General features: G+C 45.6%; 2 protein-coding genes across 9 annotated transcripts in view; one reads left to right on the plus strand and one right to left on the minus strand.

The window, feature by feature from the left end:
* On the minus strand, positions 1-26,565 carry URB2 (URB2 ribosome biogenesis homolog). Of its 6 annotated transcripts, none has more exons than XR_014307792.1 (11): positions 25,892-26,100; positions 25,227-25,305; positions 23,014-23,152; positions 21,389-21,565; positions 16,354-19,672; positions 13,060-13,220; positions 11,048-11,158; positions 8,989-9,231; positions 6,461-6,504; positions 4,179-4,318; positions 1-475 (listed from the first exon to the last, which is right to left on the minus strand). XR_014307792.1 is itself a non-coding variant. In XM_082718870.1 (11 exons), exons 3-11 carry the CDS (start codon positions 23,137-23,139, stop codon positions 278-280), a joined length of 4,563 nt encoding a protein of 1,520 aa, XP_082574996.1. In that variant the 5' UTR covers positions 23,140-23,152; positions 25,227-25,305; positions 25,892-26,416; the 3' UTR covers positions 1-277. The 6 variants fall into 6 exon arrangements, 5 of the variants coding, with proteins under 5 accessions (XP_082574996.1, XP_082574997.1, XP_082575000.1 ...); XM_082718870.1 differs by having other exon boundaries at positions 6,461-6,548; positions 25,892-26,416; XM_082718871.1 differs by having other exon boundaries at positions 6,461-6,548; positions 25,227-25,433; positions 25,892-26,416.
* The window catches only part of TAF5L (TATA-box binding protein associated factor 5 like), a 30,239-nt gene continuing 29,937 nt past the window's right edge, over positions 26,281-26,582 (plus strand). For all 3 annotated transcript variants that reach the window (XM_082718882.1, XM_082718889.1, XM_082718886.1), the window contains exon 1: positions 26,281-26,417. The gene's annotated coding sequence lies outside the window, so the exon portion shown is untranslated. The remainder of the gene's footprint in view (positions 26,418-26,582) is intronic.

The following is a 26,582-nucleotide window of genomic DNA, read 5'->3' on the forward strand; positions in this document are numbered from 1 at the left end:
GACATTCAGCAATCTTTTTATTCACTTCACCTTATTCTGGGGTCAATTATCAGGATTCTATTTGTAATACATACGGCTTAAAAAAATATGTTAAAAAATATTCATCGTGAAAAATATAGCTATCAAAGACAGTATATATGACATAAAGCCCAGAGTGTATTCCGCATAGCCCAACATCACAAATTAAAACACCTCCGGTCCCCCTTCCCCAGCTCTTTCAGACCGGAAGGCCAGAGCCACTCCGCAGTAAGGCCAGCAGTGCTTCCAGAAGACAGTCTCAGGCCGTGTATCTTCTCTCTCCTTCGTGTTTTGCCTTGTGATATTTCACATAATCATTGTGCAGCTCCTTAAAGATGTCTCTCACCCCCGGCTGCAGGGAGACCCGCAGGAACTGGACATCCGGCTCAATGCAGAGGTCCAGGATGAGGTAAATGCCCTCCTGCAGAAGGCCCTTCACTGCAGGATACAAGGTGACCTGTGAAAGGAGGACACACCGTCTGTAAAAGCAAACACAGACCAGGCCCTCAGAAGACCTGACAAGGAGTCTGAAGTTCGCCCCTTGACTTGAGAAGAGACATCCCTTTTAAACTATCACTTTGCACAGAAATAAATATTCCTATCTTCAAAATTTGTATTTTAGGGAAATAAAAGCCAACTTGAGTGACAAAAGGCTGGACTAAAACCTCACAAAATCACAGGGGTAGCTTTGCTATTCAGTGAATGATGCCTACCTAGGACATTTAAAAACCAATCTTTAAACTTACAAATTGTATGAGAGCCACTTGGACATTGTGCCAAGTCCTTCACCATGACCAGTTGCCCGGGAAGTTGCACTAACGTGGGACAATGACAGCAATGCTCACTGTGACTTACAACCCCCCACCCCCAGCAAGGCAGGTGGCCGGGCTGGCTCCAACACTCCGCAAACTGATCACTGACAGGCTATATTAGTAATTAGGTCACATCATAGCCAAACAAATCATATGCGACTTATGATGACACTTAATACATTTTTTTATTCCTATCATTCCTATCAACAACAGCTCAATGGGACCTGAATTTCTTACTTCCCCCGAATGGCTGATCTGCTTCTTGAGCCTCAAGATGCCTTTCTTTCCTGAACTTCTGGGTTAACAAAAATCTGGGGCACAGCAGGAGTGGGCAGTCTGGCTCCAATGTGGCTGCACTGGCTGCTGCACACACGCTTTCAGATCAGAGGTTCACACTGTCTAGACGAAAAGGCCGGTGGAGCAGGCTCTACTCGCCTCTGCCACGACCACTGAGGCTGCAGCCAAACCTCGCACTGGAGTTCCAGACACTCCAGGAACTGAAACCAAAGAGCAACTGGACAGTCCGAACAGGCAGGCCTGGGATTTGGCAGGTTCTTTATTACCATCTTAATGGCCTAAAAGCGTGAGAGCCCCTCCGAAAGCACACAGCTTCTGGGGAGGATATATGGTATTCACTCAGAGAAGTCGGATTCGCCAAAGCAACCGCTGAGAGGACGGTTTGTTTCTGCCGCTACGATGGTGTTTTTCAAAGTTGCTGTCATTTTCACATGACAGCTCAAAAAACTTCTGACAATCATCTTAAGTTTTACTGTTTATAGAGGATAATAACACTCGAGAACAGACGGTGGAACTGTCCGTGGTTTCAGTGGAAAGCATCAGAAGGAAGGAAAAATAAAAGAAGTCCTGAATCTTACCAGCCGGGTGAGGAACCTGTAAGTGGACCACCCACCTATTCCTCTCATCAGCACTCACTAAACAGGCAATTCCACCTCCAGAAGCAGAGGTGAACAAACTGTCCCAGCGACAGAATGAGAGCTGAGCCCGCCAGTCGGAGGCCAGGGCTCACACACTCCACCACCCCCTCACCCGGGGGCTCCTTGGCCAAAGGACAGCACCGAGCACACAGCCCTGCTGGGTCACTGGAAGGCCAGCCACGTCTGGTCTACACAACCACTGCGCCTCTTTGTGTTTTAGCCCACTAATAAAACAAGTGGAAAAAACTCAGTTTCTATGACACTAAGATCACTGACCTCTGAATGGAAATATCTCTAGGTGGCTAAAGGGACCTTACGCAGGATAGGCAGTACAAACTATTTACTCTAGGCAGATGTAAGTCTGATCTATGGATAAAAGAGACCAGTGACCGTCATTTCCTCTGGCACATCCCCACTATGACACATTACTGCACAGAGGGTCCAAGGTCTGTAGGAATCACTGCGTGTCCTTCCTAACATGGTCTCACCAGGTCACCACCAGACCTTCACCAATACCCATTCCACAGGACTACCAGGGGAATGCAAAGGAGATTCATTTAGCTGTGCTCGCTATCTAGCATTTAATTAAACTTATAAATGTCTTTCTGGTCTGGAAACATTCTCAGTAGAAGCCTCTAATACATATGGAATATTTCCTTCATTACGGAGTTAAAAAACAAATGAAAGATAAAACACAGACTCTTGCCAACAAATTCTGGGATGCTACAGCCGTAGATAATTCCCAAGGCCTTTGGCTTTCAAGATTAAAAATTAAAAAAAAATAACTGAGAAGCATAAATTAGACATGAATAATGAAGCCAGGAAACCAGACTTTTCATAAAATAAATCTCAGAATAATAATTAGTGATTTAAGAGTTCAAATTATCCCCTCCCTTCTTGGCCCTTAGTTAAATGATATTACTATCTCTCATTTTATTTTTTACTGAAACACAAAATAATGCCAGCTTTTCTTTCAGCAAAGGCTTACATATCAATGACTTGAGTGCCTGTGAAATATCAAGATTCTATAAAAATACTAAGAAATTCCAAGGAAACCAAACACAAAGCCCAACATTCATTCAAAGGCTGACTTGAAGAGGTCTCACATGGTGCCCCCACTCCTCTGCACACCGTGCCTGGTGAGGACCCCGTGCACACCCATGGGGTGGGCTGTGTCCTACAGCGCCCCTCCACCTCCTTAGCGCCCCTCCACCTCCTTACCCCAGCCCCATCTCAAACACAGCCAAGTGCCCACCCACATGACAGGCATCCCCACTGGCTGAGATGAGTGGGGCCAGTGTGTTTGAAAATTATTTAATAGTTATAGATTCATCCTGAAACAGAGTCAGAATGAAAACAGAGGCAACACCAGATTTTCTGAGAAAGCTCATTCAGCCCAATCTCCTTTGAGAAATCTCTTAGTGTAACAAGTTTACCAGGGTTCTAACATTATTCTTACAAGATTTACAAAGGGGGGCTATTCTATGGAGAGCAATATAAACAAGGCAGAAGTATGTATCTACGCCTGCAAAAGTCGATACACACAGAAACACACTGTACTTTAAGCCTCTGACATTCAATTTAAACCAAGGAAGATAGGAAGCCTTCACAGGTCACACAGGGTCTGTGATCATAATCATTATACCTTGGACAATTCTGGGTACAATGTACTCAGAAATATTGATGGAGCACTTGGGTGGCTCAGTGGGTTAAAGCCTCTGCCTTCGGCTCAGGTCATAATCCCAAGGTCCTGAGATAGAGCCCCGCATCTGGCTCTCTGCTCAGTAGGGAGCCTGCTTCCCCCCCCGCCTCTCTGCCTACTTGTGATCTTTGTCAAATAAATATATAAAATCTTTAAAACAAACAAACAAAAAAGTTAGATTAAATAGGACAAAGGTTCTTTCACTTAATGGAACTGAAGGAATCTGCCGGTATCTCTACCACGTCATCTCCTTTGAGTGTCTGAGAGCAGCGAACTCACACACATGATGCACTGCGAGAGGATAAACCCAGGAACTCCTGCTGTTGGGGGTCCCAAGACCCTTCTTCCTCATCACCATTAAGCCTGGTCCTAGCAGAACTCCTGTTCTTCAATGTGGGAAGCATTTCAGCTTGCTCATTACTCAAGAAACTGACCAAAACAGGCCCCGCTTGTGCTGCAGTAGGAATGGGGACAGCTAGCAGTCACAGAGTGCCTTCTAGGCACCACCAGCCCTTTGAATATTGCCTCACTCAGTAGTTCCGGTAACCCTTCAGGGCTGTTGCAGAATCCTGCAGATAAGCAGGACAGCCTGCTACGACGCAGGCTTGGGACCATCAAGACGAAGACAACGCTTGCCACTATGGCTGAGAAGCCCTGCTACAAAGGACTAGAAATGAAAGCACTTGGTGAAAGGGAGGGGGCTCCATTTACCTTCTGCACCTCTGTGACATACTGGGCCACCATAAAGGGAGAAAACACCGTGAACTCTTCAGCCCGAGCTGCAATGTGGCTATACATCCTTTCCACCAGGCGGGCACACTCGAGGACCACTGACAGATCATCTGTGCTTCCTAAAGGAGCAAAGGTTTGCCAAACTGATTAGTCCAAAACCCATCAGTTTAACCCTTCTAGCTTTATGCGTTTACTATAGCTGAAAATTATTCAAGTCTTCCCTTTTTTCTAGGCTCCTTAATCGGCTTATTTCACAGAGAGAATGAGGGAGAGATACTAAGTCCAAATATTTATCTATATTACAAAAGAGAAAACACTTAAAATACTCAGCTACCAATACCAAATAATCTTCCTGTTTTCCCAGCTTTACTTCCTATTTCCTAGTTCTGTCCACCTTAAAGTGCTCGGACCACTCAAGGCCTTCTTTAAAAACTCCTCTAAAGGATTCCAATGGCCTAGAATGGCCCTGAGGCCCTGGTCACACCCCCATTCCCCTAGGCCAGCACAGCAGAGTCAGTGGGGAACCCCAGTACAGGCCAGAGCACCTTCCCCAGCTTTCATTCAGAAATACACCCATTTTTGTAAAATTCCAGAAGCTGCAGCGGCTTAACCCACTGAGCCACCCAGGCGCCCCCACAATGTCTTTTCTTAAAACCCTGAATGTACAAACACGTTACATATATGCATTTTTCCAGATACAGTAACATTTTATGAAATGCTGAAAATCTTGAACATTCACGGGGCATTTCAACAGCCAAGTACTTTAGCAAAACACTGCCTGGCAGTTATGACAGTTCATGGGTGCATATAAAGAGTACACTGGATACCAACAAGAAAAGAGTAAATAGTTAAAACTCTGCTCAGTTAAGTTCTGAACATGTCAGAGAAGCGGGTCTTGGCTGACCAGAGATAAGTGAGCTGCACCAACATGGACACAGCAGAGTCACACTCATGAAACATGCCCCAACACTCCCTCAGAACACACACAAAGGACACACTGTGTCACGGGACACACCTGTGTCAGTGTGTGACAAGGGCTCTGCTCCCCTACTGCTCAGCAAGGGCTGGATCGGGGCCTTCCCTACCCTGCCACTTCCCATCTCCTGTCCAGGCAGACATCACTAGTAAAACAGGGATTCTTCTTGCTGAGTTCAGACAGGGCAACGACCTTAGGGGCCTCAGCACAACGCTACAGCCAGCCACCACCAACTGACCAAGGCTAGCTTAGGAGATGGAACCTGTGTTCCTACCCTGCTCCTAAACATAGTCACAACTGTACACTAGCACCAACATTATATCACTCTGCAGCAGGCCTGGGAGAAAGCGAAAGACCTTAATGTGCCACTGACTGATCTCAAAACCAGGCACAATAATATGGGAATTACAGTCCAATGTTAACAATACCTTTTCTCTTTTCTCAATAGTTACTTGGTTTCAGTAGCATCAATCACAAATCTGAACCCATCAAAGTGGTTCCCCTGGGTGGGGCGGGGAAGGGGGGGGCTGAGCACCACTCCTATATTTCTAGTTAGTCCAGAACTGCTGCCACACGGTCTGCCCAGAAGCCCTCCGAGCTGAGTCATAAAGCCCTCCTTGTTGGTCTCAGAGCATTCTGTCAGGTACCACACCATGCAAATTTGAAGTAGCGCAAATATAGACCACCTCAATCTATATGCAAATTTTTAAATAATGAGACTCTCCCCCAAATTAGAAATTCAGCAAGGATCAACAACCTTCAAAGCTGAAAACAAGCTGTACACATAATTTATGCTATCACCATATGGCAGTTCATTTCACTGGTAAACAAACACAACCTTGCCAAGATACGGCTGAAATGATGACTTGCCAGACGTCACTCCTTCTATAAAATGAAATAGCTCTGTAGCTGCCCGTTCTTATTTAACTTCCCCCTCAAACTAGGAACTCCTTTATGGCAAGAACGGAATTGTAGCCACTTTCTGTCCCCTCTACATGAGAATAAACATTTCCTAAATGTAGGTACTTTTGTTCCCACCAGGAAAAGAACTATTTCAATTAGGAGATCATAAGCGCGGTCATTGTTTTGGACATAGCGGAAAAAAAAAAAAAGGAAACACAGCTTGAAATTTTTAGAAAATTATTTTAGGTATTTATTTAATGATCTGAACATTTCTTACTTAGACTCAAATGGGTGATTTTATTTTCTGTAACATATGAGGCTGGAGACATCACAAGACAAACACATTTGAAATCACATATCTGATACTGTTACTTTGAATTACCTTTGTCTTTCTGCCTCCCTTCGTGCATGACCGAATACACCAATCTATTAAAACAGTTCAAGAAAGAAGGAATGGCTTTCAGCATTACCTGTAATAATAATAGGCAAAAGAATATAAAAACATATAATTGTTTATTTCAAGTTCTACTTTGTTTTTTTAAACATTTTCTATTTAAACTTAATGAACATATAATATCTTATTTGTTTCTGAGGTAATGCCTGTGATTCATCAGTCATATAATCCCCAGCGCTCATTACATCACATGGGCTCCTTAATGTCCATCCCCCAGTTATCCCACCCCTTCACCCTCTGCCCTTCAGCAACCCTCAGTTTGTTTCCCATGATCAAGAGTCTCTTACACTTTGTCTCTACTTCAAAGGAGCGCATGTTTATTTCCTTCCTAACCGTATCTAGCAGGACGTTCAAAACAGCATGGCAACTTCTTTTTGCCTGAACTTTCTAGGGAAATAACTCACTCATCTTATTGGACTCTTTAATATTTGTTTTAAGCTCTTTCTTTGGGAAAGAGCTTCTAAGTTTAGGCATCTAATGGAGTGATCTCAGCTTAGAATTCGCTTAATCTGTTACTCTAAATTGTTAGTACATTCTAGAAATGGGTAGAAATAAGTTAACAGAAGCAACAGTAACAACATATTTAAGGGCATTAGAAAGAGGTTACATAAAACAAACCCATTTAAAAGAAGGACCCAAACTTCTCATTAGTGATGAAAAGTTCTGGCTAGGACTTTAAAGAATGACATGAAAATTTTAAAATATGCTTCTTTTATATGCAACCACCTTTTAGATCGTGGTCAAAACAACACACTACCCAATAAAGCAGCCATGAGCTACATGAGGTTACTTAAACTTAAATCAACTAAAATTCAGTTCCTAGTCCTACAGCTCCTGGACCACATTTCAAGACATGAGTGGCCTGTGATTACTGTGCGGACAACACAGACATAAAACACATCAGCAGTGCTTTAAAGTTCTACTGGCCAGTCCTGCTCTTTTCTCAGAATTCTTAGAATGAATTAAGACTAAATCAACAGTTGAGATTTTTTCATTTGGTAGAATTTATCCAACAGAATTCTGGATAGCATAACATCCTGTTCTTTACATCAAATTACCAACATCCACAGCATGCTCTGAAAAAACTCATTTTTACGAAAGTATTCCAGAGTTTCATCAAATTTCCCAAGGACCCCTCGTAAGCCTCTGCTATCGTATTGATTAAAGGCACACAGATCCAGAGCCAGACTACTTGAGTTCACACCCTGGCTTAATATGGCACCAGCTGATCGTTCTGCTGGGTACGTCGGCTGAGCTGACCTCATGCTATCCCCTTTAGGTTTACTGAAGCAGATTGCAGCCTGGTGATTCTATCAACTCAACTATGCAGAGGGCCAATAGTGTGATCATGCACTACATAGGGCCCCCATCCCCCCCACTCTAACCCACAGGCAGTGAGTAGCAGGTGGTTATTAGTCACATCATTCTCCATTGCAATACCATGTCATTATTCCTGTCAATTTTCTCCTTTCAACAAACAGTCTAATTCTGCTAAATGGTCATTTGCCAATGGTTCTGCAGGAGACTCCCACAGTTTTCTAACATTACTTTCATCAGCTATTTGCATTTATATGGTATGGCCACATAAAAATTTAACAATCAGCAGAGACTGAAAACAAAGATGCTCACAAGATTAGGCAGGGTCAAAGGCCCTGCAGTAAGGCCCAATGTCATAAGTGCTTAGTTTACCAGACAATAAAATTTTTTAAAAATGGCACTGCAGTCAGGTTACTAACCTGAGAACATTAAAACACTTAAAAATATATGAATGTGCCTATGTATACGTGTATGTATCTTATTTATGACTTCCTATGCGTCACATGCACAGCAGTGGTGCAATGGAAAGAACCCAGACCAAAGAATCAACAGCCCTGAAGCTAAGATTTTGAGCCAGCTGGGTGACAATGGTGTAATCACATAACAGCTCTGAGCCACAGGTTCTTTATCAATAAGATGGACGACCATCTACTTTACAGACTTACTGTAGGGGTAAAACAAGACACGTAGCAAACATTCAACAGATGGTGGCTGAACTAGAATCTTTTCTGTAGGACAATTATTCCCACTCAGTTTAATTTCAAAGGCAGCATACTATAAAACTGGAACTCAGGAAGCCTCACTCCCTACACGCATCTGAGTTATAAACCCACGAAGACATCTAAGCAAGTCAGTGAGATCTGAATGTGTGGTCTGCAAAAACAGAACTACTTGCAATAAGCATCCTTAAATAGCTAGTATACAAACACCGTCTAAGTGTCAGACCCGACAAAGATGAAACTCACTAAACACGCTGATGTAAGGATCAAACATTTTTGTGCTAGAGAAACCACTGTGGCCCTGGAAATCACTGGAACCAAAACGTTTGCTTAGCAAATCACTGCTTTTCTTATCCTCTAATAGTAAAGCTCTGCTGCCACTGTCCTACAGGCTGAAACTACCCTGCTCCTCCCTCTCACCTTTGGATGACACTGAAGGATGGAGAAGAGCACGTTGTGCACTCGCAGGAAGATGCTCCCATACTCAGAGGGCTTCAGGTGGTCCAAAGGGACCGTCAGCAGGATGCTGAAGGCCAGGCTGACGTGGTGCGGGTTGCGGATGGTCTCCTCCCCCTGTCGCAGCAGTGCCGCCAGGACATCCAAAACAGGACCCACCACCGCCAGGGGCACAGGCTGCTCCTGACAAGCCTCTCGGTTTAGCAGCTACAGGAAAAGAAGGAGTAAAGGAAAGAAAATGAAGGTGATTCTCTAAAGAAAGAATATAAAAACTGAATTAGACAAAGTAAGAACTGAAGTGACGGAGGTAAGAATGTCCAAAAGGTCTGGATGCAGTTAGAAGACACTTTGAAGAGACAAGGAGGCCGGCCAGCGTTCAATCTCTGAAGGCAACCTACTGTGGGCTTGGCCATTCTAGTCCATGCTTTTTGTTGGACTCATCAACCACGAAAAGAAATAACTTCTTACAAGAGATGACCCATCCAACTTCTCAGAACAGGAAGACTTCATCAGATCTCAGATACACAAAACAGTATTTTCCCAAAAATACCATTAGTTGTAAATAACATTGAAGTTCATTTGTTACATTTCTTAAAAATCAGCTCTACAGGTGCTGGGGTGGCTCAGTCGTTAAGCTGTGCCTTCGGCTCAGGTCATGATCCCAGGATCCTGGGATAGAGCCCTGCACTGGGCTGCTTGCTCAGCAGGGAGCCTGCTCCTCCCTCTCTGCCTGCTGCTCCCACTACCTACTTGGGCTTGCTACCTCTCTGTCAAATAAATAAACAAAACCTTTAAAAAAAAATCAGCTCTAATTAAGATGTTCAATTACTATTCTAGAGAATGAAGAGAACAAGCTCAAAATGAGGGCTAGCTCAAAGTTCTACCCACCTAACCTGGGTCACCTGTGACCCACATCCTCAGGCTGCAGCTGTAAACAGCAGCTCTGGTGTGGCCTGCTGGGGCCTTGCACACCACTCCCGAGGTTTGGGGTCTCCAACTGTGCGGACTTCATGCTGTTAGATCTACTTTTAGATTTATCTGTGTGGTCTCTACCTAGTGTTTCTATTAACACAGCCCTACTGTGCATACCACCAACACTGACTGCGCATCCCATGAGTTCCCGCTCTCTCCCTCCCCCATTCCCTGCACTCTTCCTCCTGACACCTGCTACACACACCTGGGAAGGATGAGATTCATCCACTAATGAAGGATTCCCAGGTAAACAACAAAGCAACAAAACAGAATAGGAGGGAACATTATGTCTACTCTTCAGATCCTTCTGCCCTGGGAAGATGCTAATCCAGGGCAATTCTCTCAGGTAGCACAAGAGAATTACGGCTGATAATAATCTTAAAATAGATAGTGATCTTTTGAACCCAAGTGCAAGAATACTGACTGGAGACTCTCCGGATGGCAGAAACACTTGAGACAGTCCCCATCAAAACGAAGTTTTAGTGTGAGTGAAACAAAGTCATGTGGCTGCCATGTATATCCACCAAGTGCCAAAACCTAACAACCGAGCAGGATTATAACAATAATCTACCTGCAACATTACTGTCCCACTCTATAAAGCCATTCCTTTCTCACTGTATCATAGATTTTGAATGTGCACAAACCCCCTACAAATGAACAAATGCAGTAAACTAACTACAGCATTTTGTGGGGACCAAATAAAGTGCCAGAATTCCTTCTCATCTACTTTCAACAGGCTTCCAAGGGAGCCCATCTTATCACCGCACGCCTGTTACGGCCGGCCTCATGCTTCCCGGGGCCTGACACCCCTTCACACCACCGCTCTGCCACATGTGGAGCTGACACCAGTGTCTGCAGACAAGAAAGCACACACACAGTACACACACTGACAGGACAGCATCTTGCCAGCCACCGTCTTCAGGCCGCAGTGCCCAGAAACCTACTCTGCATAAAACCAGAGATGGCAGAAGCCAAAATGCGGCCTCTTGTCTGTAGAGGGATGGGGTGATAAGATGAACTGAGATGCAGGGCACAGCCCAGGGGTACTTACAGTGAGAGCCGTGATTATCTGGGGGCACGCACACCAGAACAGACTCGCCTTCTCTCCACCGAATGTGCATTTCAGAAGCAACTTGGTCAGTGTAAGAGCTGACAGAACGTCCTAGGAGAAAAGGGACAAAAACTTAGCAGAAATAGCCAGCTCTCTCTTAAGAAGTCCATCTTGGGAAAAAAACCCAGTCACTGGTGCTGAAAAGAGGAGCAGAACCCATTAGAACCGTGGTGTCAGGTCACAGACAAGCCCTGGTTTGGGCTCAAGACTGAGGGAGAGGTCCCCTCCATCACCAGGCAGCCAGGAAATAAATGCGTAAGATGAGCAGAACTGTGGCCAAGGGGAGGCCTTTTTAGTAGCATCTCACTAAACCAAGCATGCAAATGTGCCAGGATAGTGGAAGAAAAGAAGGCCACAAACGGACACAGCAACCTAATTACAGAGATCCCATCTTGTCAAGGCAGTGCGGAAAGAGGCAGCAAGCTATAACTTACCTACAAAAGAAAACCATATGCTTGTGGGTACAGGAGAAGCCAGGGGAAAACACGGACAAAGTAAAACAACTAGATGAGGTGCTATGATTGCAGGTGAGGGTTTTAAACCATGAGAAGAAACTATGTGGGACGGGAACTCACTTTATTGAGTACCTGTGTCATTAAACACCTAACCCTATGCTGGCACCTGACACCATCAATTTCAGTCCAATGCCAGCCCTTCCGCTCCTAACCCTGCAGCCCCACAACCCATGCAATTCTGGCCTCAGCCCTCTGCTCTCAGCTTCTTTCCCATCTCTCCCTCCCTGACTAGCCATTACCCTACCTACACTCCCTCCCCCAACCCCAGGCAGCTCGGCCCTCTCTGCTGAGGTGGGGGCTCACTTTCCTGCCTACCTGTAGGACCTGTGTACCCACATAGGGCCTGCATAGTGGTGCCTTCCTTGCTGTCTACCTCTCACACCCACACAACCTCTGCCCTGCTGTTCATAAACACCCTCCTCATCTCCATAGCAACATCCCCCATCCAAATCCTCTCAGCTCTGAACACTCAGGATCCAGCCTCGCCTCCTCCATACCTTCTGACTGACTGGTTTAAATAGAAATCCACAGTGAGGACTTCTCAAAGCTGGGTCCCAACCATGCTGCAAATGCATACAATGAAAACTTCCAGAGAGAAGGGCAAGTACCGTGCGCAATGAGTAGGGGGCTGGTGCAGAGCAGTAGCTCTGGTCCAGCCCGGGCTTCTTGCTCACATACAGGAGATGTGAGTTCTCCCTGCTGCCCCTCTGTGGCCTCAATTACCCTCTCTAGCTCTCCTCCCACCCCAATCAAAACCCAAGCCTGAATGCTGATTATACCCTCAAGTCAAGAAGCCACTCATGGGGCAGAGAAAACTCAGAACCAAAAGACGTGGCCTGCATTGCTGGTTTCAAGATAATTAACTCTGTAACGTTCTTCCTCCTGTGCAAGCAGGGACGTCTGACCAGTCCAGCACACAGGGCTGCTTAGCAGACCAAACTCGAGCATGTAAGCTCCGTAGAGAGGCTCTCCAAAATACTCAATGACAGATGCAAATACAGGGCTTTATTACCAACTACCAAGCATACTAAGGTGCAAAGGACCGCAGGGCAGCTTGCTAATCGGACTGATTCTCAAACAGGATCAGGGCGATGTGACCAAGTCAAGTAAAATTTTTAAAAAGTATGATGAGAGGTATCTTACACATAGGATAAACAGAGTCCATCTCTTTTCATATATTGATAATTATAAGTATGCAACACTTAGTACTTCATATAATAAACACTCATAGTTTAGGTGTGAAAAAGTTCCTCTTTAAAGAATAAGGGGCCCTTACACTAAAGCCCCAAGCCTCTTCACATGCCAGGACTACCTTCATAAACCCCCCTTGGGGTTTGATCTTGTGTGTTTAATTTTAGGGGTGACATCACATCTCAAATAAATTTTCCCATTTGAGCTATCATTTATGTGCCTGCCGTACCAGGGAGGAGTACACACCTGCAGATCGGCTTTCCACATGTTACTGATGTCCAATCCTTGCAGAATACACCGCATCATCATCCTAAAATCCTCTGTGGTCCCAACTTCTAACATCTGGGTGAGTAAGGCTCCCAAATCAGGTTCAATATCCTGAATTACCTCAACCGGAACTGCAGGATCTATATGGAAAAGAAACCAAAATTGCTAAGATAAAATAAAATGGGGGCAGGTCAAATATACTAGAACAACCACATGATAAATGGGGCCCAGCCCTTAAAAGTCATGATCTGAGAGGCATGGAAATACTTGAGGAGCAAGCAAAGAAGGCGGGGCCCATGCCACAGAGCGATAGTGTTCTCTTGCACACAGCTGACCTGTGCAGAGTGCACACACACAGCACAGGGAAGGGGCAAGCCTGAGAGGATGACGACAATGGTCCGCAGTGCTCAACGCTGGGCTATGGGACACAGATGACTGCTACTTTCTCTATACTTTCTTCTACTTTCCTTGTACAGATGTACCTTGCCGACAGGACAGGGTCAGTTCCAGACCACCACAATGACGCAAATGTTGCAATCAAATGAATCAAATGAACTTTTGGGTTACCCAGCACAGATAAGTTTTATTTACACTATACTGTGGTCTATTGAGTGTATGACAGCATCACATCCAAAAAAACAATGCACGTACCTTAATTTAAAAATACTTTCTTGCTAAAAAAATGCTAACCACCATCTAGCTGTGAGTCTTAATCACTGATCACAAATCGTCGTAACAAATATAATAATGAAAAAGTTTGATACCACAATATTTACCAAAATGTTCCTGGAAAAATGGTGCAACAGACTTGCTTGAGCAAGTCTGCCCCAAGCCTTCAAACTAAAAAATGGAGTATCTGTGAAGCTCAAAAAAGAAAAGCACAATAAAATGAGGTATGCCCATATTCTTTGGTAAAATCAGTAGGGACACAGGTGTGGCATGGTACGTTGAAAGAGACGGGAGCATTGAAGACCTTAAAAAAGCTCCAAACTTCCAGGGTCTGTCTGCCGCAGGCATCCAGATGTTCCCCACTTGATGCGGGAAAGCCTGCTAATGGCTCCTCCTGGGCCATTCTACCATCTGCTACCAGCTTACCTTCCCTGCACATTTCAGCCCACAGACTGTTCCACATTGCCAGAGTACCTCCCCATGTCCCAGTCTTTGCTCACTACGTCAGCACTGAGGGGTGGAAGGAACAACAGGATTTGAGAAAGACCTCAGCCTGGAAGTGTCCTATAAGCTTTAAGATCCTGGACTCATGAGCTCTCTATCAGTGAAATGGGCGTAACAGCACTAACTCCCACGGTTGGCAAACAAAGGAAGGAGCACCGCACTGTCTGCCGCTTGGAGGCTCAACATTAGCACTCCCTACTGTCCCCTGCCTGTCCCTTGAAGGCCACTGCCAACTACTGCTTTGCCTACACAAACTCTCACCCCACAGTCCCCTACTTCTGGTGTACTGGACAGCATTTCACTGTTCTGCAATTTCTGATTTGTGTGAATGTCTGTTTACTTGATTAGATAGATCAAAATCAACACTGCACTCAACTCCAGAGTAGGACGTGGTTCCACATATATATACGAAACATTTGTAAAAATAATCATTTTTTTGTGATCAAATTGAAGTTGTCTATTCTATTCTACCATCAGAAAGCATTCCTTACAAATGTTTACTTTTATGCGCTGCAACCTACCTGAAACACCCCTGAGGACACCAGAGGGCCACACTCAGGTTATTCATAGCCACCATAACTCTCCCTCTCCCCACTCAAAGCTTTAGGCCCTCCCCAGTAGGCATTTCTTCTGGACCTCTCACTCTGGTCTTTTCTAGACAAAGTCCAGCAGCTCAAGGGCATGAGGCCTGGACCCAATAGCAACACCTGAGCCTGTGGTCTGAGGGGCAGCCAGGAAGCACCCCCTCACCGCCACAACTGAGGCCCTGGGGCCAGAAGCATCCGAAGTCCACAGACACAGAGTTAGGACCTAGAGGCCACCTCAAGTCACGAGGACTGGAGGGAAAGAAAGACACAGTATTCTAACAAAAGGGAAGAGAGAGCTTCAGACCATCAGCTGCCATTTCTTAGATTACTCATTTAGGACACTGTGAAAGTGTTACTAAAAGACTAAATTCTAGCCTCCACTACAGTGAACACCATTCCCTAAAAGAGTGGCTGACAGAATAAGATAGAACATGTGACACCAAAGCCTTTTCAGTCAATCCACAATCAAGGCAGGGATAGAAAGGCTATTGAGAGGGAGACAACAGGAGTGTTATTCTGGCCTTAACACTCCAGCTCTGGCGCTGGCCCGGGCAGCCCGGGCAGCTTTGCTTTCTACAAGGCCCTATTTTCCACTCTTGTATCTGAGCACGCCTGCAGCCCCATCTGTGTCTCCCTCCCGCCTGTCATTCGTTCTGAGAACTAGGGACTCCCCAGCCTCACCTCTAAGGACTGTCCTAACAAAGCTCAACCCCTCAGGAACAACCAAAACAAAAAGAAAACAAACCTACACCAACTTGAAACAATGCTGTCTTAAAACAGAGGCAAGTCTGGCCCACTGGCCTTTGAGATAAGGGACAGCAGATACTGAACGCTTCTGCACAGACATGGGCTAGGTTTGCAGTCCTGATTGGCTGGCCCAGAAGGATGACATCAGACTAAAAGACCAAGAAGATAGCTGAGTTTCTGCCTTATTAGAATCCATAGCCTGATGACCACCAGGCACCACCCTAAGACCTAGGAGTAGGAGTCTGGCCTTCAAGGAATTTTAGGACATTCCCTGTAAATAAAGTCAGCTGCATTTTTCAAGTTCACCAATTTTAGATCTTTAAGTCATCGAAGATGGCACTGAAGATCAAATACAAAAAACCCTACTAAGAAGGATGAAATCATAGATGTTGACTATCCAGAGCCAAGACAGATAAAAGCTAAAAAAGAGTAATAGATTTCAAAACTATAACCTAGAACAATCTCCAAAATAAATGAAAAACCACAGTGACAAACAGTACATCTAGAAGGTTACTATCTGTGTACAAAGCAGGACTGTGAGGGTCACTGCTGATCCATGCAGAGAATGCAGATACTAGAAATGAGCTCCTCAGAGTGGACTGGGGGATGGGGGGGGGGGGTCTCCTGCTCACTGGCCTGCACCTTCTAAAATGAACACCTGTTCCAAAAGGGTGTGAGGGATGGGGGGCACTCACTTTATTGGTGGCTTACTAGCTTTTACCAAAAGCTCTACAGCACAGAATTAGCTCAAGAGAAAATACCTTACCTGTAAGAACTTTTCTCACAGAATGAAACATGGAGGTAAAAACAGAATCTTTCTTGGGATGTAGTTCTGGGGCCAAAAAGAACAGAGTTAAAAACCGCATGGCCGCCTGGAAACACGGTCTATCTCCTGCAAGAGCCGGCAATTCTGAGAGCAGCTGAGAGCAAACACTCTGGTAGAAGGCAGTAAGGGACAGCGGCACCTCGTCTGTCATTGTGGAAATCTCTGTCCTATGCCTAGAGAGCTGGCCCACATCTGCCTCCAAGAGTGTGCTGACCGACGCGATGAAGACAGAGGGAAGGCGCTGGCCCCGGGCCCCCTGTGCCCAGCACTGCTGCAGCACGGCTCCCGTGTGGAGAATGGCCTTCTGCAGCAGCTCACACAGCGCTTCAGGGGCCTCACGCTGCTGTTTCCGCTCTCTGACAAAAGGCCCCAGGACTTGGCACAACTTGGTTAAAGACACCAGAAGGAGGTGCTGGCCCCAAGGATTCTGATTTTTCACCCGTTTGCCTGCAACTGCTTCAGGGCACAGTTCGTGGAGGAATGCAACGATTTTCCTGAAATTGAGCACCAAGCTGAGCTTCGTCTGGGTGAGCATCTGCATTAGCTGTTCTAAGAATGCCCCTACCACTTGGAGGAATTCCAACCAAGAGGGGTCATCCACGTTAACAAGAAATCTACCACTGGCTTTGAACAATGAGGTCAATGTGATCTCAAATATATCACTAACATACATAATCTTGAGCACTGAGCGAGCATTTTTCCCTCTCTGCAGGGAACCGAGAAGCCGATAGCAAGTCATCAAAAATTTGAGGGTCACTGAAGAAGAGCAAGAGCTCCCCAGCTTGGTGATGGCCAAGTACAGTAACAGAAGAAAATAATGCACATGATAGGGAGTCAAGAGGCTATCCAGTTGCAGAGCAGAAATAACTTCCAAAAGTCCCAGGATGCTCTCTAACTGTTCTCCCTCCAGCTGAATGGGGAAGTCACTCTTCACCAAGGACAGTAAGTTTTGGGCAATTTCTCCTTTTGGTTCTACACCTTCAGTTCCAACTTTTGCAAATTTGTTTTCCCAAAGAGCCACCACCAGGTGGTCCTTTTCAAAAAGCCAGGGCAGCTGTTCATTGAGAAGACTTGGGTCACTCTGGGCACCAGAACGCAAGATGCTAGTACATCCTTCAGTTAGGCACATTAAGAAAGCAGAATAAAGGGACTGCATTTCTGGAAAGAGAGGGCTATGGAGGACAGCGCTGGATATTTTTTCAAGTGTGAGGCTTGGCTCTTCCTCTGCTGAGCCTTTCTGGGCTTTGCTCACTGGTAAAGTTCTCAGCAGCACACTGGCCAGAGATCTCACATCATCTGGACTAAGATAGGATATCAAAATTGTGAGATTCGACACAACCAAGTGCCAGTGAGCTACAGGGTACGTGAGTGCACTCACTGTCCCAACCTGGCCATCCCAGGAAGCTGCTGTCCCTCGATTCAAGCTTTCTCTGCCAGAACCAAGAATGTAGGCAGCATCACACTTCAAACTGTGGAGGGCTTCTTCAGACTGGAAACTGGTTTGCATTAAAGTCCTTTTCATTTTCTGCAGGTAGAGCTGTGCTAAGCAGTACCTGCCAAGAGAGTCAAACTGAGCTGTAAACTTTTCTATCTTCTTCCAATGGCACGTTTCAACACCGGGGAGCAACAAGGGCAGGTGTGAGATCTCTACAGCAACATCTGTAAGAGCCCCAGACACAGAGTGATACTGGCTGCAGTTTATACTGAGCATGCCATCAACCTGGGCCCAAGTGTAAGAGAGCAGGAGTGCAGAGTCACTGACCTTCTGTAGCCAGAGCTCAAGCTCTGGGCCTTGGGGATCCAGAAGGTCCAACAGGGGCCTCACAAGCTCTTGGAGCATCCTCTCCATTGTGCACTGCATCCGTCTGATGACGGGCAGAGGGGTGCTGCTGTCCAGACTCCGCATGTTGAACATGACACAGTGCAGCAGAGAGCTCAGGGACAACAACTTCAAGGCCATGTCAGCATCACCCCGCAAATACGGTAAGACCGAAGACTGGAATTTCTCCAATATGAGGGACCAAGTGTCCAAGATCTGACTTGGAGGCAAGTCCTGGAGGCACTCGCAGAGAACCCTGGAGGGGCCTGAGGTCAGCACAGGCTGCCTCAGTGCCTCAGCAGCTGGACGACCGATCACTCCCAAAATCTCTTCAAACAACCGCGGCACTTGTCGGAGTTTGACATACGTCTGGAAGACAGTGTGAAGAAGTGCCTCCTGTGCTTTTTTGGTTCGAACGTCTGTCACTTCTGCATCGATCCAAGCTGAAGCCAAAAGGTCATCCAGGTCTGGCTCCAAAATCAAATGATTCAGAGACATCAAAGCCTTGAGGCAGCGGAACCAGGCTGGCACAGATGCTTGGGAATGGTTTATCAGCAGCTCAGCCACACGGCAGTAGAAGTGGAACTGAGCCTCTCCATGCCGGATCCTATCAGCAGCAATGTTGTAAATATTGTTGTTGGCCACTGAGCTGAGCAGCTGTTCTAGAACCAGGAGTTCTGTGGTCCAATCTGATGCAGCCAGGCCTTTTAGCTGCTCCTCCTGCAGGCGTGAAATCCTCAAGCAGCCAAACAGCCTGGGGAGTACCTGGAAGCAGAGAAACTGGTTCCCCTCCTTGAAGTAAGACTCGAAAAAGAGCTTATACAGCAAGGCCACTGAGTTGGCTATAACAGCAGCATGAAGGGACGGTTCACAGTAGCCAGCATCTACCAGCCTGGCGATCACAGTGTCCAGAGGAGCTAGAAGATTCTTCATGGTGCCTATCTTCATGTCACCTTGCTGCTGGTCTAAAAGCTCCTCTTTGTAGGACGAGAGCAACTCAGGCTGAAAAGCTCCACCTCGAAGCATGGCCTCAATCTGATTCCTTACATCCCGGCTCAGCGCCTGCCGCAACTGGCCCGGGACAGTCTGTGTCCACGTGCCCCCCGAGAGTAAGTGCCTAAGGACCAGGCAGGGCTGAAGCAAGTGCCCAGTAACCTCCCCAAAGGCACGTCTTGGGTTGACTTGCTGTTGCTGGATCAAGAGGTAGTGGCCAAGCGCCAAGTGAATGACCTCGAATAACTGGGCTACCACGGCTCCTTCCGGCTGCCTACAGGCCAGCCAGCACAGCTGGCTCAGCAACGCCACTATCAGCTCCTGTCTAGCCGTGTAGATGACAGCAAGGGTGGGCGTTGAGAGGATGCCCTGGCAGCAGCTCAGCACAGCACACATACTTCTTCGGGATTCCGAAAGAGAGAATTCAGTTATTCTCTCATTTATGATCTGAGCATTAAGGGAAAAAAAAAAAAAAATCATTACTGGCTCCACACATATACAAGAAAAATACAAGAGAATCAATGAACTCACTCTTTGCACTTATCTTGATGAGAAAGAAATCCCCAGGTTATCACATCTAAATGAACTTGACATTTGCTTAATGCACCCAGCAAAAGCAGAGTACCTGTTTTAAGTCCTTCATACATCCATCTCCTACCAACATGAATTCTGAAAAGGGATTAGTGCCTTTGTAATTCCGCTGTCCCTATTTAAACAGCTCCTGGTTTTTATAAGACTTAAACTCCAAAGATTACTTTTGCTTAGATCCTAAACCTGCAATTCAGCTTAGATGCTACAGATGGATGGACAGTAGGCCTGGGCTATGATCCTGTGGCCCAAAATACACTGTTTTTCTATTTTAAAAAACCAAAGCAAAAGGTACTCTTGACAGAGGAAAGCCAAAGTCACTACATACTATACAGCAAACCTACAGTCTTCTGCTTCTAAAATTCTGAAATTGAAAAGTGCCAGAAATTGTGAGGCCTAGGCAGATTCCAAAATTCACTCATAGGCTAAGAGGCTTGCTCCCCGCCTTACAGTATCTGAAAACCAAATGTATCCTGGGGGCTAAATTATCAGTAGCCCAAAGACACAGGTGCACTGATCTCTATTCAAGTAACCACTGGCTCTGGAAAAACTGAAATGAAAATACCAAATACTTAAATGCCAATGTACTACTACAGTGACCATCAATATTTCTGATTATACAAACTCATCTACCAAATTTTTTCATGTTTGTACCCAATAAGAATAATTTATTCATAAATCATATGCATATACTACAGTACAAATATCTCATGGAAGTAAAAAATGTATCTAAATTAAAACATGACATTTAGAAATGTAAGATTTTCTTTCCATACTCCCAAAGGATAAATCAGAATAACCCACTTTGGTGGCCAGTCTATTATTTTAAAAAGTAACATATAATTTAGAACACGATTTTAAAAATCACTAATGTCTGTGAACCATCAGGCAGCTCAACTATTTAATTTTCTTATTATCAATCTTTACAAATTTTTTCTTTCGGCCTACACACTCCTGTGGGCAAGGCAGAATGAGGGTTAAGAGCACAAGCTTTGCAACCAGGCAGATCTATGTTCAAATGCCTGCTCTGCCACTTACCAGCTGTGTGACTCTAAACAAGTTACTGAACCCCTTTGTGCCTGGCACACACTAAGCGCTCATTATTAGTACTTTCTACTGTCACCAACTACTCTCACAGTATTTCAAAACACTCAGTTTTGACAATGAAGTTCATAATTCTAATCTGAGACTTCAAAATTGCTTTGACTCAAAAACCGTTGAGGAAATTCCTAGTCAGATTTTGGCCTTTGATATTCCTTCAGGCCAATGACAAAGTAGGGCAGGGAGAGGTAGGGAGCACAAAGTAGTATTATTTGCTGGCAACATTTTCCAATTAAAAGGTAATCAACAACCACTCTATGAAATAGTTCTAGGCTTTCCTTGAATATTAAACAATAGAAAATGCTTCACACAGCATAAAGCATACCATATACTTTCAATAAATGTCAGTCATTATAATCGCAGTATTATTTCTTTCTCTTCTACCTTGATACTTCCTGCAACTTCAATAAATAACAGAAAATCAACAGAGATACACTTCACACATACAGGACAACAGGGCAAACAGATAATTACCTTGACTAGGGAAATCTGAAGGTTAATTGTCTTCCCATTCTTGAGGAGATCCTGCAGTTTTTTGCTGTGTAGAATGTTATCTATATAGATCCAAAGCCTTTCAACAATGTCTTCCTTCAGTTCAAGTTTTTTCTTATAAAATGCAATCAATGACTGTCTTGCCCAATCAAGTAGTACCTGAATTTGGAAGAAATAATACTCTAAAAATAAATGAATTTCTTTGCCAATAAAGATGCTGGACATTCCATGTGTGGCCATATCTAATTGCCAGGGGAAAAGCTGCCCTTTAAAACTTACCTTTGGTAACATTATATAAACATCTCAGTATCTTAAAATGTTTATTATTATAGAATCAATATGAAGCAAGAAAAAGCAATTTTGTCTTCCTGCAGGGCCATTTAACTGTTTCAAATGAAACTCTTGTTTCTTCTAACTTTTCTGAAGTTATACTCATTTTCAAAAGTAGGTAGCACAACAATTGCTCAGAACGGCCACAAAATGAATAACGCACAAAAGTAAAAATGTAGAGCCAAAAGACAGAGCTTGTGTCCTGGTTTCCCATGTTACATGTACCCTCTAGGTACATTTACTTCCTCAGGAGACAGAGAAAGTCTTCTGCAAAATAATGCACAAGTGCTTTATGAAAAGGAGGGTTGGTCATATATAGTTTCTATTGCTGTATACATTCCCTTATTCGTAAACACAAGAAAAGGTGGTGAGGCCTCAGCTCAAGCCACCAGCACTGTCAATAACAGTATGAAAGTGTCAGGTGCTAAAAGGGGAAAAAAGTTCTGAGCATGAGACTGGGTGAGACCTTAATCAAACTGCCACCACCACTTCCCCTTCCATCTCACCTTGGTTAGCCCTTCCCTAGTGACTACCAAGCTGCCAAGACGATTCTCAGGTGCAGCCAGGTTTAGAGACCACTGGATGTAAGAGTGCTCTGCTCTACATACTGCGCCTCATCATCATCGTAAAAGATGTCATCCACCTGGGGCACACTTTGCGTGGTCTTCTTGAATACCAGCATATGGGTGTGTGTTAATACAATATGATAAGCTCAACACCCTGGGGTTTCTAGTGTTTTACAGTTAAGTTTTTTGGGGTTTTTGTTTTTGTTTTTTTGCCAAATAAGCTTGAAAAATGCTAACAAAGAGAAAAGCCTTTCTTGGTTCCTAATCTATTTCTAGAATGGCTTTCTACAAATACTGAAGTTTCTCTACTTCCCCTCCTGTCAATTTACCAAATTCAAAGACGTTTAACTAAGCACCAACAAGCACTTGCTTATGGAGCAGCAGCTTGGATTTATCAACAAATGGAGCTACCCAGACTCAGATTCTAATTTCTGTAACTCAATTCCCAACTTGTTCACTGATGCATACACTTGATTCAAAATATAAGAAATGTTTCCAAATATAAAAGAAATGCTGAGACTTCATAATAGAAAACTGTCAATGAAATATTTAACTCATGCATTTTTTTCCCTGACATTACTTTTAACCTGCAACCATGTTTCCTTCTCCAACCTTTTCTTGAATCTTTTTAAATTTTAACTACATGTCGATATAAAATGCATATAAGTGTTCTTTTCGGTTGTAAAAATGTAAGTTTCACGTTACACTTACTTGCTCTTTATTTGGGAGAATGCACTGGTGGGAAATCCAAGCAAAGTGAGCTAGTTTTAGTTTATCTTCCCAAGAAGTTGTCTTGCTTTTAAGCTTAAAGGAAATGCCAGAGTAAACAGCAGCCATCGCTACACTTTATCTACAATTTAAAGTGGAAAAAATGTATTAAGGTCAAACTCAACAGGCACCAAAAATGAACATCACGTACACTATTATGCACGTAACATATATTCCTTAGGAAAAAAAAAATTGGTGAATTAAAATACCTCAACAAAACATTTGGGTATAAATCTATATATATAAGATGCCGTAGCCGTGCTCGCTTCAGCAGCACATATACTAAAATGCTGTAGCCCATGATCACAAAAATACAAATCAAAACCACAATGAGATAACACTTTGCACTGGTCAGAATGGCTAAAACTAACAACTCAGGAAACAACAGATGTTGTCAAGGATGCACAGGAAGGAACCCCTTTACACTGTTGGTGGGAATGCAAACTTCTAGAGGAGAGTATGGACGTTCCTCAAAAAGTTAAAAATAGAGCTACCCAGCAATTGTAGTACCAGGTATTTATCCAAAGGTACAAACATAGTGATTCAAAAGGGCACTTGCACCCCAATGTTTGTAGCAGCAAAGTCCACAATAGCCAAACTATGGAAAGAGCCCAGATATCCATAGACAGATGAATGGATAAAGAAGATGTGGTATATAAATAAAAATTGAATATTATTCAGCCATCAAAAAGAACTAGAGCTTGCCAGGTCTGCAAAGACCTGGATGGAAATAGAGAATATTATGCTAAGTGAAATAAGACACAGAAAGATAAATACCATATGATTTCACTCACATGTGGAATTTAAGAAAGAAAACAGATGAACACAAGGGAAGGGAAGGAAAAATAAAGACAGAAAGAGAGGGAAGCAAACCATGAAAGACTCTTAACTATAGGAAACAAACAGAGTCGCTGAAGGGGAGGAGGATGGAAAGAATGGAGTAACTGAGTGATGGGTGTTAAGGAGGGCACTTGAAATAATGAGCACTGGGTGTTGAATCAAACTGATGAATCACTAAATTCTACCTCTGAAACATATAATACAATATATGTTGATTAAATGGAATTTAAATCAAAAAAAATCTTAAATGCTTTAGCCCATTAATTTTTCTGGGGGAAATTTAAACAAAAGTGGGCAGAAGTATTATATAGACATACGTAGTTCCTGCTATGAGGTGACTGTGTAGGAATACAACTGGGCAAAAGTCCTCAAGAGGTGATTGTGAAGAAATACAACTGGGCAAAACCCAAAGCGTTCAAATTATTTGTGAAAGGAGAGTCACATATGGTTTTAGACTGAAAGGTTCTGCACAAATCATCTGAAATATACTATGCATTAAGAAAAGATCCATTAACTAGTTGAAAGAGAGGGACACCTGAGTGTCTCAGTCGGTTAAGCAGCTGCCCTGGGCTTAGGTCATGATATGAGAGTCCTGGGATGGAGCCTGGCATGTGGCTCCCTGTTCTGCCGGGAGCCTGCTTCTCCCTCTCCACCCCCACCCCGCTGCTTCTGCTCTCTCTCTCTCTTTAGTGCATGCTCTCTCTCAAATAAATAACCAGTGTTATAAAAAATTAGTTGAGAGAGAAAAATAAGCAGTATTTGGAAACAGTAATATTTCACCAAGTAAAAAAGAAATAAAGTATAAAACCAGTCCCAAAAGAAATACTGTTGTTTCAGCTGCAACAGTAACTTCCCACTACAACATTATTCATTTACATATGAGCTTAAGGACACGCACTGCTTCCAAAAAGACTCTACAAAATACTGTTACATAATTGAAACTGTAAAAATAGAGCACAATAAAATCGTGAACAAAGAAAAGCAAGCATACCAACCAACTGAAATTCTACAAATCTGAGGTAAACATAGCTTTGATTTTCCTAAGTCATAATAAAAAGGGGAAATGTATCACATTAAGTCATTTTCATTATATAAAAGGAGTCAGCTCCTCAAAAGTGAAAACTTTTCAAAATACTGAAATATAAATATTATATATAAAAACAAAATAGGACAACAAACAAAACAGACCAAAAACCGGAGTCCCATGATTCTAACATACTATGAAACCAAAAGGATATGCCAAAGGCTGGATCCCTTTCATTTCTTCAATCTATGGGGCCTGAAATCCTACAGACCGGCCTTCGTAACTTACTTACCCTCAACAGGTAATCCTGCAGGGAACGAGCAAGCACCGCGTGCAGGGCGCGAACATTCAGCAGGGCCTCCTTCACTCTACTACAGAGCAGAGGAACACGCGAGTGCTGTCAGTTTTCCCATTCTGTCAAAACGTCCAAGACCAGCGCGTCCAACAACTTACTTCTCCATCAGTGTGTCAGGAAACCCCCGTACCGGCTACAAAGTTACTTAAAACGTGTTCGCAGAATTGGTTACAAAGACGCCGCAGACACCTTCACCGAGGTTGCCCACGTTCCGCGCTCGGGGCCGCGCAGAGGTCTCAGTGCCTGGACGTAGTAAGCCCAGCGATCAACGCAAAACCGCGCTAGCACTCACGCAAAGAGCGCTCACGCGCGGCCACACGGGGCATCCCGCGGAGCAGAAGGAAACCAAGTAACAAGAATCCGCGGAGAGCGGGGAGGAGCGACGGGAGAGGCCGGACCAGCGGCGAGCCCAGGAGGCTCTCCCCAGCGCCTGCCGTCCGCTCGAGGGCCCGCGGCCGCACCGGGGGGTGGGTCTTCCTCGGTGAAGGGGCTCCCTCCCAGACCGACCCCGGAGAGGGACCGCGGGCGGCGCGCAGCGCCGGCCCGGGCAGCGCGGCGCCGGGGGGTGCTCGCCTCAGGGCCGGCCCCGGCAAGGGGCTCACCTGGACGCCGTCCTCAGGTAAGGGGCTCCCCTCAGACCCGCCCCGGACAGGGCCGGCGGGCGCGACGGAAGGCGGTGTCCGGCTGAAGGAGCTCAGCTGGCGGCCACCCGCTTGGGGACCGCGGGCGGGGCCGGAGGACGACGGCGGCGGCGGCGGTGCAAACTCCCGGGCGCCCCAGCACGTGGGCGCGGCCCCCGCGCTCCTTCCGTCCGACGCCGGCGGCGCGGCAGGGCGGGGCGGCGCGCACGCCAGGCATTGCCAGCCGAGCGCCGAGGCGCCTCGCCCATTGGTGGAAACGGTTGCGCGTTGGAGGCCCGAGCGGCCCACCCCGCGGCCCGCTCCGTGTCAGTCAGTCATGGAGCGGCCGCCCAGAGCCGCCGCCGCGGGGGCGGCAGGGCGCGGGGCGCGGGGGCCCGGCTGAGCCGGCCGTCGGAGCGAGACCCTGCGGCAGAGACGACGGAGGCGGAAGCGACCCGATCGCGGAGGCGGCGGCGGCGGGAGGAGCCGGAGCCGCCTGGGATGTTCAGTGAGTGCGGGGCGCGCGGGCGGGGAGGGCCGGGGGAGGGGGTCGCGAGCCGGGAGCGCGCGGGCGGGCGGGGGCCGGGAGGGAGGGAGCGCGGGCGGCGGCGCGCGGCGAGGCCTAGGCGGGGCGCGCGCCCGCAGCTCCCGCCGGCGGGGCGGTGGGGGCGGG

The sequence above is a fragment of the Mustela nivalis genome (assembly GCF_964662115.1).
Source record: "Mustela nivalis genome assembly, chromosome: 2".
Lineage (NCBI taxonomy): Eukaryota > Metazoa > Chordata > Mammalia > Carnivora > Mustelidae > Mustela > Mustela nivalis.

Excerpts from the sequence above, each read along its gene's own strand:
- URB2 (XM_082718870.1), bottom strand. The coding sequence starts at position 23,139 with ATGGCTGCTGTTTACTCTGGCATTTCCTTTAAGCTTAAAAGCAAGACA. Across the intron at positions 19,673-21,388 it reads TTCAGATTTCCCTAGTCAAG|ATCATAAATGAGAGAATAAC; the intron begins GTAATTATCTGT and ends CTTAATGCTCAG. Across the intron at positions 6,549-8,988 it reads TCCTTCAGTGTCATCCAAAG|GTAATGCTGAAAGCCATTCC; the intron begins GTGAGAGGGAGG and ends TTATTATTACAG.